Source organism: Scardinius erythrophthalmus, assembly GCF_964197995.2.
Source record: "Scardinius erythrophthalmus genome assembly, chromosome: 18".
Taxonomy (NCBI): domain Eukaryota; kingdom Metazoa; phylum Chordata; class Actinopteri; order Cypriniformes; family Leuciscidae; genus Scardinius; species Scardinius erythrophthalmus.
In genome coordinates this window covers 28,479,079-28,496,961 of record NC_138238.1, presented here as the reverse complement: position 1 = coordinate 28,496,961, position 17,883 = coordinate 28,479,079, and the positions used below count along the sequence as shown (strand labels likewise).

The window sequence follows — 17,883 nt, the reverse complement described above, 5'->3', positions numbered from 1 at the left end:
GATGAGAAGTGCCTCGTCGTGGCTAGGAAAACTCTCAGGTATTTCATCATGTTCAGTTCAAGGCAGCAGTCCAAAGCAATGCTTGTAATCCCAAAACAGGCAAAAGTTCACTTAAAGAGTGAACAAAATGGCTTTGAAGTTTGGTAAAAAAAATAGAAAGAATGATCTATATTATTATAGTTCTCTATATGAAGGATATAGACTTTATTCTAGCCACACAACGCACAATCTTTCAGCCCAGGGTGAAGTCACCTGCTGCGCTTCTCGTCTGGTGTGCGACCCCCTTAACAGTGAAAGTTTGGGACATATTTGTGCTGCCATCCCAGATTCCACCTCTGCTCTCTTTGGTCATTACACCAACTTCTTTGAGGTATTGAAGATGTTCATATGCATGCAAAACGCTTTGATTTAAATTGATGGAAAAATATTTGGCTACAAAACAAATTTTAAGCGTTTTAGTAGAAGACTTTAAATAAAAAGGTTTTTAAGATCATATAAGAAACATTCTTACCATAAATTACCACTTGCCAAGATGCTTTACACATATTAGATTTTTTTATTGTGGCTGTTATTAATCAAATTATTAATAAAAAGGAATTATACAGGAATGTTATTGATTAACTTTTTAACTTTTTTCGGACCCAGGTGACCCAGTGTTACTTTGAGGACGGTTATCTGGACACCAGTGTGTATCTGTGGGAGAATCTTTCCTGTGATCACAGCATCCAGGGACCAGCCATCATTATTGATAAGAATAGGTGTGTGTGATTTCCTGAAAGTATCTAAATATTATATTATACATAGTCGTTATGCTTGCCACTTTAAACTTTTGCTAATTTTGGGGGTTTGATCAAACCTGTCAAAGTTTGGTATGTGTGTCATCCTGCAGCATTTGCTCCAGATATGATGAATAATGAATGATTCCTCAGATCATGTGTCTTGTTGAGGAGATTTGGGGAGCTGCACCCACAGTACTTTTAAGTAGCAGCTTTTAAGGCCTCTCTGTAAGTAATTGAGCTCTCCTTCCATGAAATGCGAAATACCTCTAGTTTTGTTTTCTTCCAGTTGCGCTCCATTTTTCTGGCTGCTCTCTTAAGGGCCTGAGTGTGCTCGTTGTACCACGGCGTTGGACTATTTTCTTTAATCTTCTTTAAGCGCAACGGAGCAACTGTGTCTAAAGTGCTGGAAAAGAGAGAGTTAAACGTTTCTGTTGTAATATCGAGTTCTTCTAAGCTATCTGGGATGCTGAGATGATGAAACTGATCAGGAAGATTATTAATAAAGCAATCTTTAGTGGCAGAAGTGATAGGTCTCACATATTTGAAACACGGAGTCGGCTTTGCAGCCTTGGCTAAATGCAAATTACACGAGACTAGGTAATGATCTGAGATGTCATCGCTCTGCTGCAGAATTTCAACGGCATCAACATCTATTCCGTGTGATAATATTAGATCTAGAGTATGATTACGACGATGAGTAGGTCCTGACACGTGTTGTCTAACTCCAATTGAATTTACAATGTCTTTAAATGCCAATCCCAATGCATCTTTTTCATTATCGATGTGTATATTAAAATCACCAACAATTAGTACTTTATCTGCAGTCAATATTAATTCTGATAGAAAGTCCGCAAATTCTTTGATAAAGTCTGTATGGTGCCCTGGTGGCCTGTATAGAGTAGCCAGCACAAATCTCAAACGTGATTTATCGTTTACACTATATATTTTTACATTAAGCACCAATGCTTCAAAAGTTTTAAAACTTGATTTCTTAGTGGTTTTGAAACTATTACTATAAATTACAGCAACACCACCTCCTTTGCGTTTCAGACGAGGCTCATGTTTATAACAGTAATCTTGCGGGGTTGATTCATTTAAAGTAATGTAATCGTTTGGTTTTAGCCAGGTTTCTGTCAGACACAGCACATCTAGGTTATTATCTGAAATCATATCATTAACAATGAGTGCTTTTGAAATAAGCGATCGAATATACATGGTATGAATAAACTAATAAACATTTACATGGCGTAATGTTTGAATGTTTAATTTAAGTTTTGATGAACTTGTGGGACTACACCCCCCACTGCACTAGGGTCAATCTTAATTGCCATATGCATTATGATTATTTGCCTTGTGCCTCTTGCACCAAGCGCTTTAATGGTTCATAACCCGTTGACACACTTAATGTGCAATATGTGTTGTTCATGTCTGTGCATTTGATGTCATTGGGTGGTATATGTGAGGTATATGTGTGGAATGTGTTTTAAACTGGTTTGGGTCGTACCACTGCGGAGTAGCCCTGTACCTGCGTGACTCGTCATAGATATAAACAGAGAGAAGTAGCTCCGGCTACAATGTTCTTCCGCAAGACTCATGAAGTTCTATTTATTAAGTGATAGAGCGCCAAAATTTACGGATTGCAGCTTTAAAATAAAGTGTTACCAATAAATGTTATGATGGCTTTTGCCACTCTTCAAGCTTTCAATAAAAATATCTTAAAAGTAGAGGGTTTAACTCTTCTCTAAACTGTTGATGTCCTTTCAAAGGGAAGCTGTCACTATCTGTTTCTGTCTCCAGCTCTTCCATCGTAATCGGTGAATTTGCCAATTGAGGGTTGATCTAAGGCGTTTAGAAATATTCTCATTGTTTCTGTAACCATATATTTTTTTATTACATTTTTTTTTATATTTATAATGATAATATTTCTTCTTTTGCCAGCACGATTCTCGTGGAGCCGGCGTGTGTGGCTCATCTGACAGAGAATGGTGACGTGTGTATTGATGTCGGTATGGGAACGCAGTGTGTCGTAGGAACTGAACTCAACACCATCCAGTTGTCCATCTTCTCCCATCGCTTCATGAGCATCGCAGGTTTGATGGGACAGAAAAAAGTTTGGAATGAATGAAGAGTGTGTAAATGTGAAATCTGATCAGTGTATATTGGGCTGTCTATGTTATTATCTGTAAGTGCACTGATGCTTTCTGGTTCCTCAAACACAGAGCAGATGGGTCGTGTCCTGCAGAGAACCTCCATATCCACCAATATAAAGGAGCGTCTGGATTTTTCCTGTGCTGTGTTTGGTCCAGATGGAGGTTTGGTGTCTAATGCTCCTCACATCCCTGTACATCTAGGGGCCATGCAGGAGACTGTACAGTTCCAGGTACACAAACACACAAATATACAACACACAATTGTTGAATTCTTGATTGTTGTAGCCAGTTTTGGGTTAAGTTACTTTTTAAAAAAGTAATCTATTACAATATTTCGTTAGTCCCTAAAAAAAGTGACTAATTACATAACTTTTTACATTACTCTTTTTCTAACCTTGTCTGGGCTTGCTTTTTTGTTTCATAATAACAAATATATATATATATATATATATATATATATATATATATATATATATATATATATATATATATATATATATATATATATATATATATATATATATATATATATATATATATATATATATATATATATATATTTGGCTAATGTAAAGGCCCTTTCACATCAAAAGTGAAATGAATAAACCTTTGAAGGAAATACAAATTCAACAAACCTTTCAGTCGTGCTGCCATTCTGGATTGCAGAAGAATAGGACGCAGGAGAATAAAGTTCAACACTCTTCAGCAATAAAAAACAAAAAGAAACTCATCTAAGAAAATTATCTAAGTAGTTTTTGCTTATTAGTATGGTTAAATTGGATCATCGAATGTCATCAGCAAAGACATTGGTTAATAAAGTGAGATGAAATACATAAAGTATATTTATGTAGTTTACATTTTTATTCATTTTGAGGAATACTGAATATGTTTTTGTGCAAGAGAGATGAATAAATGCATGTTCACATTTAGTCTAGAACTACAATAACTCATCATATTACTCATATACATGTGTGACCCTGGACCACAAAACCAGTCACATGGGTCAGTTTGTTGAAACTGAGATTTATACATCATCTGAAAGCTGAATAAATACATTTTTTTTGATGTATGGTTTGTTAGAATAGGACAATATTTGGCGTAGATACAACTATTGAAAATCTGGAATCTGAGGGTGCAAAAAAATCTGAAAAAATATTTACGGTAGGAAATTTACAAAATATCTTCATGGAACATGATCTTTACTTAATATCCTAATTATTTTTGGCATAAAAGAAAAATCGATAATTTTGACCCATACAGTGCATTATTGTCTATTGCCACAAATATACCCGTGCGACTCATGACTGGTTTTGTGATCCAGGGTCACATATTTACAATGCATCATATCACTCCCAACTTCTCTCAACATGGGGACCGAAGAGGTCTCAGTCAATAAATAGGAAAACAAAGTAACTTGCATTACTTATTTGAAAAAGTAACTAAGATATTTTATTGTAAATTTAAAATGCGTTACATTATTAGTTAAATTACAGTAATCTGATTATTTTTCTTGGCTTACTTCTAATGCGTTACCTCCAACACTAGTTGTCACTTATTACGCCAACTTTTGCCCTGATTTCTGCCTTCTCATTTATTGTGCATGAAAATGTCACAAAATATCTGAAGTAGGACGTTCCAGTCACGGCTGCTAAGCAACAGCTCTTCTTGGACAATGAAGAGACTGTTTTATTGATAAAACATTATGAAAGAATGTATCAACAGTTTAGACATTTTTAAAAATGTCATTTTTAGGACACCAGATAATGCTTGTTTTGACGTCACTACCGAAGAAATATCAGATCATTTCAAAGTCTTTTATCAATGTGATTTCTTGCATTGTCTGTTTATTGTTTGCTTTTAAACCTTTCAAACTAATCTGTATAATAAACAGGGTTACACTTTATTTGGTAACACTTTATTTTACAGTGTACTTGTTACATATGTTTGTATGTACTTACCATAGTAATAACAGTAAATTATGTATAATTACATGCAACTAACCCTCAACCAAATCCTAATCCTACCCTAACCCTATAGTAAGTACATGTTAAGTACTATTACTCAGTACTTAAATGCATAATTACACTGTAACAATGACACCTTAAAATAAAGTGTAACCCTTTATTTTAATCTGTCAGTGTTACAGTGTAATTATGCATTTAAGTACTGTGCAAAAATAATTAACTACATGTACTTACTATAGGGTTAGGGTTAGGTCTGGGGTTTGGTTTATGGTAAGTTGCATGTAATTATGCATAGTTTATAGTTGTTACTACAGTAACTGCGTGTAACGTGTAACAAAGATACTGTAAAATAGTGTTACCATAAACGGATGTTTGATAGTTATCGTCATATTAATGTGTATGCAACACGCTCAATGGCACACTCAAAGTCACACACACACACTACTGAACACATACTGAGAACACATACTGGAAATAACACAAAATCTCTCTCTCTCTCTCTCTCTCTCTCTCTCTCTCTCTCTCTCTCTCTCTCTCTCTCTCTCTCTCTCTCTCTCTCTCTCTCACACACTTACTCTCACACACACACACACACACACACACCGACACACACACACACACACACACACACACACACACAAACAGACACAATTTGTCAGACTAAGCTGTTCCTATTAGAGATGCTTAATCTGTGCTGAAAACCTAAAACAAAAGTTTTTGAGTTTTGAGAAAAACCCTTTTAAATGCAAAACCATGGTATAAGCGGAATAATTCACCCTTTGAACTATTGAAAATGAATGCACACGTGAGGTGCAACAGCTTCTCCGCTTTGCATTACCAATAACTGTCAATGATTGTTACATACACACAGCCTAACATATTGTGGCATGATGTAGATTGACTCAAGGAAACCCAGAGATGCCTGACAGCACACTTACATCTGCTCTCTCTTAGCAGATGATCAGTTTTTGTGATGTTGTGAATTTGAATGTATGAGAATCTGCTCTTTCTCAGATGTTTGTGCACTATAATCCGAATGAGGCAGATGTGCATGCTTGGTGTTGTATTTTGAATAAACTAACATACTAAAGCGTTGTAATAACTGTAAGTTTGATGTTATTTTAGATAAAGGCGTCAGGAGGCAGCATGCAGGAGGGAGATGTGATTCTCAGTAACCATCCGTGTGCGGGCGGCAGTCATCTACCAGACCTCACCGTCATCACTCCTGTAGGTTGCTCTTGATGAACTTTATGCAGTTTCATTTTGATATGCTAATGCTGTCACCAACATGTTTGACTCGTTTTCACATTACTGTAAAGTTCTCATTACTGTAAAGTTCTGGATGCTTTACTTTTGACATCATTAGTGCAATACAGTCATTCAAGGTAACAAACACAATTTCAAATGGTATATTTTGGATAAATAACATTTTTTAATATGTTTAAAGAAGTGTCTTATGTTCACCAAGGCTGTATTTATTTGATTAAAAATACAGTAAAAAGAGTAATATTATGAAATATTTAAAATATTACAATTTAAAATAACTGTTTTAACTGTCAATAACTGTTTTTCTGTAATATATTTTCTGTAATTTATTCCTGTAATGGCAAAGCTGTTATATTTTTTTAAAGCCTATTTAATGTTTAAATTGATAGATTTCAGTTATAGTGTAATGTTGAATGGCTATAATTAATGACTAAAATTTAGGAAAAAATCTATTTAATAGAGACATCAGTATCAGTACTGGTATCAGTGATACTGGCCTTTATTCAATATGCTTAGTAAATAGATGCATGAAACAAATATTTAAAATATACTGTATTTATGTTGTTTCTAAATCATTTTGGAGATTCAATGTGAAAGTATTACAAAAATAAATAAAAATCTTAAATGATAGGTGCGATTAATTAAAGAAAAATGTGCAATTAATTTTGTTAATCGATTGACAGCACTAATATATAGATAGATAGATAGATATAGATGTGTGTGTTATTGTAAAAATGATTGTCGTGTTATTGTTATTGTGTTTTTATGTAAATTGCAGGTGTTTCGTGATGGCATGAGTGCGCCGGTGTTCTTTGTGGCCAGTAGAGGGCATCATGCTGATATAGGGGGCATCACTCCAGGCTCCATGCCCCCCCACTCCACCTCTCTACAGCAGGAGGGCGCTGTCTTCACTTCCTTTAAACTGGTCACGGGTGGAGTCTTTCAGGAGAAAGGTTAGAAAAAACTATGTAACAGATGTAATGTAATGTACTGAATTATTATCACCGTATTGTTATACACGGGTATTTCCATGGTCAGTCTATATAAGATTGGTGGTGTTTATTTTCATTTTTGTCGTTATTTATTGTCATTTTTATGTCTATCAGCTGTGACAGAAGCCCTCATGGCACCTGCTCAATACCCAGGATGTTCTGGGACACGCAATCTCCGTGACAACCTGTCGGACCTTCGAGCTCAGGTAGCAGCCAATCAGAGGGGCTGTCAGCTTGTGGGGGAGATAATCACCAGCTACGGCCTGGAGGTCGTCCAGGCGTACATGGGGTACATTCAGGTGTGGACATTGGTGTGATGTGTCAAATACGGGTGGAGAAAATCTCAGCTTGATGTTTATTTCAGGGATTGCCATATGTCGATCAATGAAACGCTCTGTGTATATCTAGAGTAACGCAGAGCTTGCAGTTCGTGACATGCTGAAAGATTTCGCCCGTCGGCGGCGACAGGAAACGGGATCCCTCGAGGTTGAAGCAGAAGATCAAATGGACGATGGGACACCAATCAGATTGAAGGTCCAGATCAATGAACAACAGGTAAGAAATAATTGTAACTTTTTACATTTTCAAATTAAAATCAGTTTCTATATTAGAACTGAAACTTTTTTTTGTTGTTACTTGCATTTTGATCCTTTCACCCTTCTAGGTTTCATACTGTACTTAATATTGAGATATTTGGACACTTGAGCAGCATTTAAACATGTATAAATCTCTTTACATTATGTAACAAAATATCAAAACAAGTGGCATTTATTTTAAATACTTTGCAATCAAAACATTTCACAAATTGCAGTTTATTTGGTTTAAAATATGAAGCAATAGAACATACATTCTTGAGGAAGAATACCAATTAAAATGGCTGCATTTACAAATGCATTTTACTTGTTAAATTACACATACAGCATGACATTTGTTCATTCTTCAAGCACAAGGATTTGTTGCATTTGCGGATTGATGTGTGGTTCTGTTACATGTAGGTCTGCAACTAACAAGTATTTTGATAAACGATAAATATGTTATTTATTCGATTAATTGGTTAAACAAAGACAGATGATTAATTAATAATAAAAAATAATTGTATTTTTTTTAAATAAAAAATAAAAAATCTTATTTTAATCTGTAATTTACAAAATTGTTGTTCTACTTCCTGCCCAATGTTGTCCTCCAAACAATGTAGCCTACAATTTGAAAACAATGAAAGCAAATATACTTAATGTAAGCCATGTACAATTAAACGTGCAAAAATAAAATAAACCGATTGCTTACCATTTGAAAGTAGAAGTTACAATCAATTCATTTTTAAATGATGAATTCTAATTAAGAAAAACTAAATCACTAAATGTTAACTGGTACAAAGTTGAAGGAAAATCCACTCACTCATCTGAATATATTACATTTATACTCAATTACAATAGTCCATTTTCTGTTACTGCTCTATAAAAAAATATAATTAGTGTATTTTAGTCAGAATTATTGCACTCCTATTCTACTGCACCCCATCTGATTGACCTTTATGTGCACTGGAGCTCATTCTCTGAAGTCTGTGAAGACTCACATACTTTCAGGACGAGCCTTTATGCAAAATGGAAATATTCAGTTTGAGGTTCTATCTAGAGCCTTTTCTTCGGAGAATTGATGGCAGGCATGACAGCGGACAGTAAACCTTGGATGTGCTTTTCAAGGTGTGGAACATTTCTAGGAAGACTATTCCAAATCGTGTAAGAACATGCTCGTCCTCATTTAATGGTAAAGAATGTAAAACTGTACAAACAGTACAAACTGTTGCACTTCTGCAGACAATTTTTCAAGGTGCAGTACAGTGATGATCAATACCTCTGTCCATCTTTGTGTCTGTCTGCAGGGCAGCGCAGTGTTTGATTTCAGCGGCACTGGGACAGAAGTGTGGGGCAACTGTAATGCTCCTCGTGCCATCACCCTCTCGGCCCTCATATACTGTCTGAGATGCATGGTGGGCCAGGACATCCCCCTCAACCAGGTGACACACTTTGGTGGATTGTGCTCATTAATATGTTGTTGAAAGAAGTGTCTTGTGCTCTCCAAAGCTACATTAGTAGAGTAAAACAGGGGACAAAAAAACTGTTAATTATGTGAAATATTATTACAATTGAAAATAACCTTTTCTATTTAAACATATTTTAGGTAACACTTTATTTTACAGTATCCCTACACATCTTACATGTACTTGTGCATAATTTACTGTTATTATTACTATAATAATTACAAACAACTAACCCTAAACCAAACCCTAAACCTGGTTATGTAGTAACTATATTATAGTGTGTGTATATATATATATATATATATATATATCAGAGCCGAGGTCATGTTAGACTTCCGCATTGTCTGTCATTTTGACAGACAGGGTCGTAAAAAAAGTATTAAAAAAATGAAATTATTACCAGTCATTTTAATTTTCATATTTTAATGATAATAAGCCATTTAATAGGCTGTTTTTGTTTACATTTTCATTTGCAACCATGAATTTACAGGACAAGCATATAGGCTAGATTATTCATTCTTTTATTTATGAAGAGAACGTTGAACAGAGACTGTGGGTCACTTTTCAGGTTTCATGAATGTTTGTCCAATAAATCACAATAAGCTTTGTGCTTTGTTACTTTTACTTTTAAGTCTCAGCTTTCAGATTCTGTCCATTTTATCACAATTAAATGCCGTGTCGGTGCCCTTTAATGTAACGCAAGAGATCACTGAAGCGCCTCAGTTCAAGTGAAGCTGATCATCCCTTCCAATTTACTATGTTACAGAATGAAATAAACATAAATGAACATCAGATGAAAGATACAGTCCAACTTACCGAAATCCTTACCAAGTGGTCAGGGTTGAGAATTATATTTACAACTTGCAATAGATCACCCTCATTGTAATCTGCCAAAATGATGGACGGCTTTCAGATTTATCCATCACTGCTATAAAAAAAAATCATCAATGACGAAATATTTTCGGGTTAACGCAGTCTTTGTTTACAACCAGTAAAGAATTTTCAGCATCATTTCTCAGGCCTTAAGTGTCACATGATCCTTCAGAAATCATTCTGATATGCTGATTTGCTGCTCAGGAAACATTTATTATCATCAATGTTGAAAACAGACTTACCAACAGTGGTGGTTTGTGTGTGTTATGTGTGTGCACACATGCACATATTTGGTCTCATTAGCCACTTGCACACATTAAACTCAATAAATTACTGTAAAATTTCTGGTAAATACATCATATCTGCTGTTCACACAAGAAATAGAGATATAGAGCATCCTGTCTTTGAGCGTTAAAATTCACCTAAAAATGTAAATTCTTTCATTATTTACTCACGCTTGTCTCGTTCCAAACCCATAAGACTTTCATCTTCAGAACACAGATTATTTTTTGCCCATCCATTGAAAGTCTTATGTAATCAACATTTTCAAGTTTCAAAATGAAGACATCGTGAAAGAAATCCATATGAAACAAGTAGTTTAATCCAAGCCTTTTGAAGAGACACAATCGCTTTATATGATGAACAGTTTGATCTTTTATTTAAAATAAACATTGATCAAAGCACATATATAGAGCACATCAAATATGGTAACGGAAGCTCCAGCATGCATGCTTGGTGTGCAAGAACAGTGACATCAGTTGCTATAGCTCACTGCCATGGGTCTGCTCCCCTTTTTGTTTACATTGATTTGTTGCACTAATATTTATACACATAGTTGCGTGGGTAGTTTACCTGTCACTTAAATGCACTCATGCATTTAGATGCATTTTAACCTAATATCATCATAGACAATTCGGCATTTATGGTTTCAATGAGTTTAAAATGACACTTATCTTCGCACATTCAGAATATGTGTGTTAGGTTACTCTAGTTTATGTGTGTCCTTGTTACAGTGTTACACAAATAAGTACTGAGTAATATTAGTTAACAACATGTACTTACTATAGGGTTTATTTAACATTTAATTTAATATTCAACTATAATATTGATCTGCCTGCATTGAAAACAAAAATGAAACATCACTGTTACTTAAGTTACTTAAGCTGGACTGTGACGCTATTTTCTTCTGGAAACAAACTATTTTGCATTATTTTCGTGTTATCTCTGTAACAATCTGTATTGTAAAAAGCACTATATAAATAAATGTGACTTGTAACATGTAACAAGAACATTATAAAATAAAAGTGTTATTGCACTTTTTACAAATATGATTTCTAATTTAATAAATCGTTTTGAATATCATTATTTGCCATTTTGTCTCATGATTTGTTTTGTGTTCCAGGGCTGTCTGACCCCTGTTAAAGTCCTCATCCCCCCAGGCTCGATCCTGCAGCCGTCTGAGAATGCTGCAGTAGTGGGCGGTAATGTGCTGACCTCACAGAGAGTGGTGGACGTCATCTTCAGAGCCTTCCAAGTGTGTGCGGCCTCACAGGTGTGTGTTTTATCAAACAGAATGATCTGTATCTATCTACAGCAGCTTCTGAACTTGAGAAGGAAAAAATCCGGACCTGGATTTCAGACCGTACGCTTTTGGCTGTTTGAGTCAATTCCAATTATTTGTATAGCTCTTTTCTCAATACACATGGGGCCCTATCTTGCACCCAGCGCAATTGACTTTGTACACCGACATTCACCGACAAAATATCATTCCTATTTTGCACCCGCGCACAGCGGACTTTTCCCTCCACAGACGCACGTCGGTTAACTAAGAAATACACTTGCGCTCCCGGGGCGGTTCAGCGCAAAGAGGAGGCGTGTTTCAGCGCAAACGTTCCCTCATGCTATTTTGCAGGTTTAGAAAACAATTCCGCCACTGACCGAAAAAAACTAGTTTAAAGTCAGTGGTGCGTTGCGCATGTTATTCATATGCTATTTTAAGGGCGCATGCTTGGCCATAAACAATGTAGAGTGTGCACAACGCGCGTACACTTTGATTCTCTCATCTACACAGAAGCAGCAGTTTTCATTTTTGCAAATCATACATTATTACGATAGATAGATAGATAGATAGATAGATAGATAGATAGATAGATAGATAGATAGATAGATAGATAGATAGATAGATAGATAGATAGACAGTTTATTATAAAAGCATACATCTAGCTTACACATTTACCCAAATTATCATACGCCTGTTTAACCGAAGTTAATTTGGATGGGTTTCTCCATCCCCAACGTCCCTGACGAGAACGTCGGTCTCCTCGGCTGTGAACCGCTCCTGGCGCGCGCCTGGCAAATCCGCCGTTATAATAGGAATCCGCTATAGGAAGCGCACCTGCTCTTAAAGGGAATGTGAGATGACGCTCTGATTGGTTTATTTCACGTTACGCCCAAACCACACCTATGAATAATGAAGCTACTTCAGACCAACCCATTTTAGATTTGCGTCGGGCGCAAGAGTCATTTATCCCGCCGGTATAATAGCAACAGCGCCCAAGACCCACCCACAAAGTTATTTGCGTTTGGCGCTTGATACTTGCGTTTCAGATCGTTAAAATAGGGCCCATTGTCTTAAAGTATCTTTACAGAAAATCATAATTTTAATGTTTAGAATATTCATGCCTTATATTTGCATTTAGCAGATTAGAGCTGGGCAATAATATAGTTTACATTTTGCAACAATACAAGCAATCAGGCAGTTATATAGATATACCCCTAACCCCAGCCCTAAACATACCCTTTACTGGGTGCAAGCAGATCGTATGAAAATGAATGGAAATTATACAAATACCAATTAACTCGCCAAAACATAAAAGTTTTTAAGATAATCACCAGTTTTCAAACATAGTTACAAATTTGTTGATATAGTTGGGGACATTTTGGGACGATATAAAAAATCATGCAGCCGATATTTTCTGTATTGTATGTATTGCTTTACATGAGAATAATGTATGTTTGCAGGTGAAGTAAGACATACTATATAACCAACTTTTAATATATCACTGGACAACATAGTTAACATTTTTGAAGATTTTACAATCAAGCAGTACATAATGCTTAACATGAGTGTACTGTATATATTCAGGTAAGGTTGTATATATTTGTAGTAATTGTATAATTTGTTTTAAATTATATATTCATTAAATAATTGTTTAATTCATTAAGTGGTAATATTGAGAATTCTGAAACATGTAAGGTTTTGTTCAATTTTAAGACAATTTGGTGTGGCGACAAGCCTAATTGCTATTTGGTTATATGCATAGAAGTGGCAAAAAATCATGGCATAAAACTTATACATAAAACGTTGTACATAGTACATAATATATCTTTATTTAGTGTAAGCAAAAGGCATCTGTGGCAAGGAATGAAAACCTCCATTTGAGTCAATTTAGATGCAATTTATGATCCCACTTTGTGCTTTCTCTCATATTCTCTTTTAAGGGTTGCATGAACAACGTGTCGTTCGGCTGTGAGAAAAGCGGTTACTATGAGACGGTTGCCGGCGGTGCAGGGGCGGGGCCAAGCTGGAATGGGCGTGGGGGCGTTCACACTCACATGACCAACACTCGCATCACCGACCCTGAGATCCTGGAGAGCAGGTCTGAGTGTTTAACAGCATTATAGAAACAATACATTCATTCATAACGTGAAAGAGATATTTGAAGTCGAGTTGATGTCGCCGTCTCAGGTATCCAGTGATTCTTGAGCAGTTTTCTCTCCGGACCGGTTCTGGAGGGAAAGGTCTGTACCATGGCGGTGATGGTGTGATCCGGAAACTTCGATTTCGTAGTCCAGTGGTTCTGTCAGTATTGACGGAGAGGCGCTCTACACGACCCTACGGCCTACATGGTAGCTTCATCTGCATTTATGTATATATTTATATATATATTAATGCTGTCAATCGATTAAAAAAATTACTAATTTAACGGCTAATTTTTCTGTAATTAATCGCGATTAATCACACCTAACATTAAAGGTTTTAGTATATTTTAGTATTTGAATCATTTCAAATTTAAACTCCAAAATAATGTAATGTAGAAAAACAACATAAAGACAGTAGCCTTTATTATATTTGTTTATTGACATATTTTTATGAAGGAATGCATCACGGATACCAATATTGATTTCTCTATGCAATCGATTTTTTCTCAATTTTAGCCATTAATTATAGCCATTCAGGATTACAGTATAATTGAGAGCTATACATGTTAACATTTATTAAGCTTTAAAATACACAACAACTTTTAAATTAAGTGAGATTAAAACAATCACATTTCACATAACCCATTATAATAAATGCCCTTCAATAAATCAGGGTTAATTTTTTTTTTGGCCAGATCAGATTTTGACTTGCCCTGTCAAAATGCACAAAAAGTTATTGTTTTTGTCATTTTTGACCCATGTAACCTTGTAAACAGTGCTTTAAGATTTTCAGGTAGGTCTAACAGGTAGGATATGTACAGAATAGTTATTACACTATTAAAGTATCACAGTCTTCACTGGATAAATTATAAATTAAATACAGATTAATCCTTATTAAAGCTACAAAAGTTATTCAGTCAAGAGCAGTGAGTGATTTTCTTTTCTTTTGTTCTTTGATTATCCTTCAAGGAGTAGTTCACTTTAAAATGAAAATTACCCCAGGATTTACTCACCCTCAAGCCATCCTATGTGTATATGACTTTCTTCTTTCAAACGAATACAATCATAGTTATATTAATAAATGCCCTGGTTCTTCCGAGCTTGATAATGGCAGTGGATTGCAACCAACAGATTGAAGCTCAAAAAAGTGCATCCATCCATCATAAACAAACTTTGAACAGCTCCGGGGGGTTAATAGAGGCCTTCTGAAGCAAAACGATGAGTTTTGAAAATATTCATATTTAAAGGTATAGCGGAGGATTTTCTTTTTCCTTTTTTCTTTTTCTTTTTAAATTTCGGGTGGGTAGTGTAAACTATTGGTCCACCTAAGTGTCAATCATTCTGGTGATATGTTTACGTAAGGCCGTCGTACGTGCTCGTCCCTTAGTTTTCGCTTTCTGCGCATGCGCACTTTCAGGTGTTTATGTGTGGTGAGCTAGAGCTCAGCCATTCATTGAAGCTCGCCGTTTCACCGGGTCCTTTGAAAATGTCTGAGGGTCGCAAGAGAAAAAGTTTGTACGAACTGTATGAGAAGAAGAGAAAGGCCTCAGAAGAGAGAAACAAGATCAGAGTGTTTTTGGGAGATTGTTTCACACGATGGCGTGCGCTGAAAACACAGGTTGGGCTTCCCACTGATGCCTCAGTCGCGAAGTTTCTACTCGACAGGTAAAGTTTGGATTGCTATTTGGAGAAAAAGTGCAAATCTTCTTTTGGAAAGTAATCTTGTATGAGCGATGCCGACAGCAACTTGTAAACAGAGCGTGCACGAGGAGAACCTCGCACACGTTTAATAGGCGTTCCCTCTCGGGAACAGGTAGTGTGTTGCGCATGTGCATTTTTTCAAAAAGTGGAGAGGGCGGTTCTTATCTAAAATTCGGAAAGATCCTCCGCTATACCTTTAACATGTTACAAAGTAAAATAACTAGCTAAAGAGCCAGGACATTTATTAATATTACTCTGATTGTGTTTTTCTGAAAGAGGAAAGTCATATACACCTAGAATGGCTTGAGGGTGAGTAAATCATGGGCTAATTTTCATTTTAAAGTGAACTACTCCATTAATGACAGACAGCAGCAGGTTTATTAGGCTGCTGTCACTTTAAGAGCTGCCACGTGTGACAAGGATCTAACACGCATCCCATTTTCTCACAAATCTTTACGTTAAATTAAGAATTAATTTAACTCATTTCAGACTGTGCTTGAGAGGATACTCGACAAAATGGGCATTTTTGTCTGTTCAAGCGCTGCCTGAAGCATCTTTCTGTGTGCACGAGTGTGTGTGTCAGACAGGAGATTGTGCCAGTACAGCACAGAGTTCTCTTTTGTGTCTTATGTGAATGGTTTAAAAGCATTTGCATGAATAAGAGCGGGATCATATAATGTAACGCTAGCCAAAGGATGATGGGGAAAAAACGGATGCTGCGTTAATTGCGTTAAATATTTTTAACGCATTAAACTGAAAAGATTAATCACATGTGTTAACACTTTAATTTTGACAGCAATAATATATATGCTTTCATCTATGTGCTTAATGCTACATACGCATAATTCTGTCTTGTCTAGGAGGTAAAAATGGAGCACCAGGGCTGAATTTGTTACACAGAACAGACGGCAGAGTCTTAAATTTAGGGGCCAAGAATACCATCAGCCTGGATCCTGGGGTAAGACAAACTGTGTGTGTTTTTGTATACTTCTAAATACCTCCAAATCAATAATGTGATGATCTGAGGGAGGACCCAAAAGCAGAAGAATGCTTAACTTCAATTTATTGAAACAATAATAAAGATACAGCACCAGTAACAGTCCAAATGGTCTGGAGAGGAACAGGGAGCCACAACAACCTGGCAGAGAAAAAATATGTGCGATAAAAATAAAAAAATAAATAAAAAATTAACATAACTAGACAAGAAAAAACAGGCAGGTGAACAGCAAGAAGGACAGAACACACTGGCAGAGAACGAAGCACAGATATAGCATAGAAAACAAGCAATAAGAGGAGACAGGTGAGGGGGGGGTTGCTTAAAACAAAAGTGAGAAACTGAATCCTGTTAGAGAAGGGCACAAACAGTGGTCACTTCATGCCATTTGATGGCTGACTTCTAAAGAATTTCCCAGGCATCTTTGCCATTCAGAACTGAAGTGAGAATGCCATTTGAATTCCAATTCAGTTCCTGAATAGCAAACAGGATGCAGAATTGCCATTTGAAAAATTGAAATGCATCCTCTTTGTTATCTCAATTTTGAATGCAAGGAAGTTCAATTAAAATAAATTAAAATTCTGTCATTTGAATGTTAATTTAACAAAGCCTTAAAAATGTTGATAGATAGATAGATAGATAGATAGATAGATAGATAGATAGATAGATAGATAGATAGATAGATAGATAGATAGATAGATAGATAGATAGATAGATAGATAGATAGATAGATAGAAATGTGTACCTGCGTAACCTGTGGCATTCCTGACAGGACATGTTCAGTCTGTTCACCCCTGGAGGAGGTGGATTTGGAGGTGTGGATGAACAGGATGAAGACCAAACCATTCCCTCTAAACGTCGTTGCCTGCATAAGCCACAGGACACAGTTTAAGAAGACCTCATTGATTCATGCATTTTAGTGAACAAAGCATTGGAACATAGAAAACAGTTTTTTAAGATAGCTGAAATAAAGTCTAATGCAACCTCTTCTAAAGTGTATTTTTTTCTGTTCTGCTACAGTGTTTTACAAAGATTGGTTATACTTAATGTACAGTAGGCTATATAAAGTGATGAGAAAATCAATAATCAGTTTATTTCAATAACAGTTTATGCTATTATCATCGATAATGAAATTACAGTAAGCTTATGAGTTTAACCTGTTTATGGTCCGAGACACTGAGATAGACTTCAGCACCCGCTTCAATCTGAATGGATTTTAGGCTTCTTCTTTTTTTTTTTTTTTTTTTACAACATTTTCTTATTTGATTTCTTGATTAAATTAACTGTTGCCTTATACATGTGCGTATGCCATTTCCAGCACACACATCGGAGTGTATTAAAAATAAACTGCTATATGCGCTAACTGCAAGCATTTTAGCAAATGGGCCATTCCACCGAATGGGTGACATTTGCTTGTTGTAACT

The 17,883-nt window shown here is 35.8% G+C and overlaps 1 protein-coding gene across 6 annotated transcripts in view; it reads left to right on the top strand.

The window, feature by feature from the left end:
• The window catches only part of oplah (5-oxoprolinase, ATP-hydrolysing), a 64,314-nt gene extending 46,867 nt beyond the window's left edge, over positions 1-17,447 (top strand). For 5 of the 6 annotated variants that reach the window (XM_081392127.1, XM_081392125.1, XM_081392128.1 and 2 more), the window contains 13 exons: positions 646-758; positions 2,718-2,869; positions 2,999-3,159; positions 6,019-6,120; positions 6,938-7,112; positions 7,266-7,450; positions 7,560-7,706; positions 9,031-9,165; positions 11,465-11,614; positions 13,564-13,721; positions 13,811-13,971; positions 16,326-16,423; positions 17,232-17,447. In XM_081392127.1, the coding sequence (XP_081248253.1) occupies positions 646-758; positions 2,718-2,869; positions 2,999-3,159; positions 6,019-6,120; positions 6,938-7,112; positions 7,266-7,450; positions 7,560-7,706; positions 9,031-9,165; positions 11,465-11,614; positions 13,564-13,721; positions 13,811-13,971; positions 16,326-16,423; positions 17,232-17,351 (1,857 nt within the window). In that variant the 3' untranslated portion in view covers positions 17,352-17,447. Of the gene's footprint in view, positions 1-645; positions 759-2,717; positions 2,870-2,998; positions 3,160-6,018; positions 6,121-6,937; positions 7,113-7,265; positions 7,451-7,559; positions 7,707-9,030; positions 9,166-11,464; positions 11,615-13,563; positions 13,722-13,810; positions 13,972-16,325; positions 16,424-17,231 lie in introns of those variants that run through there. The other variant, XM_081392129.1, reaches the window with a different exon arrangement.
• Positions 17,448-17,883: the final 436 nt, after the last annotated feature.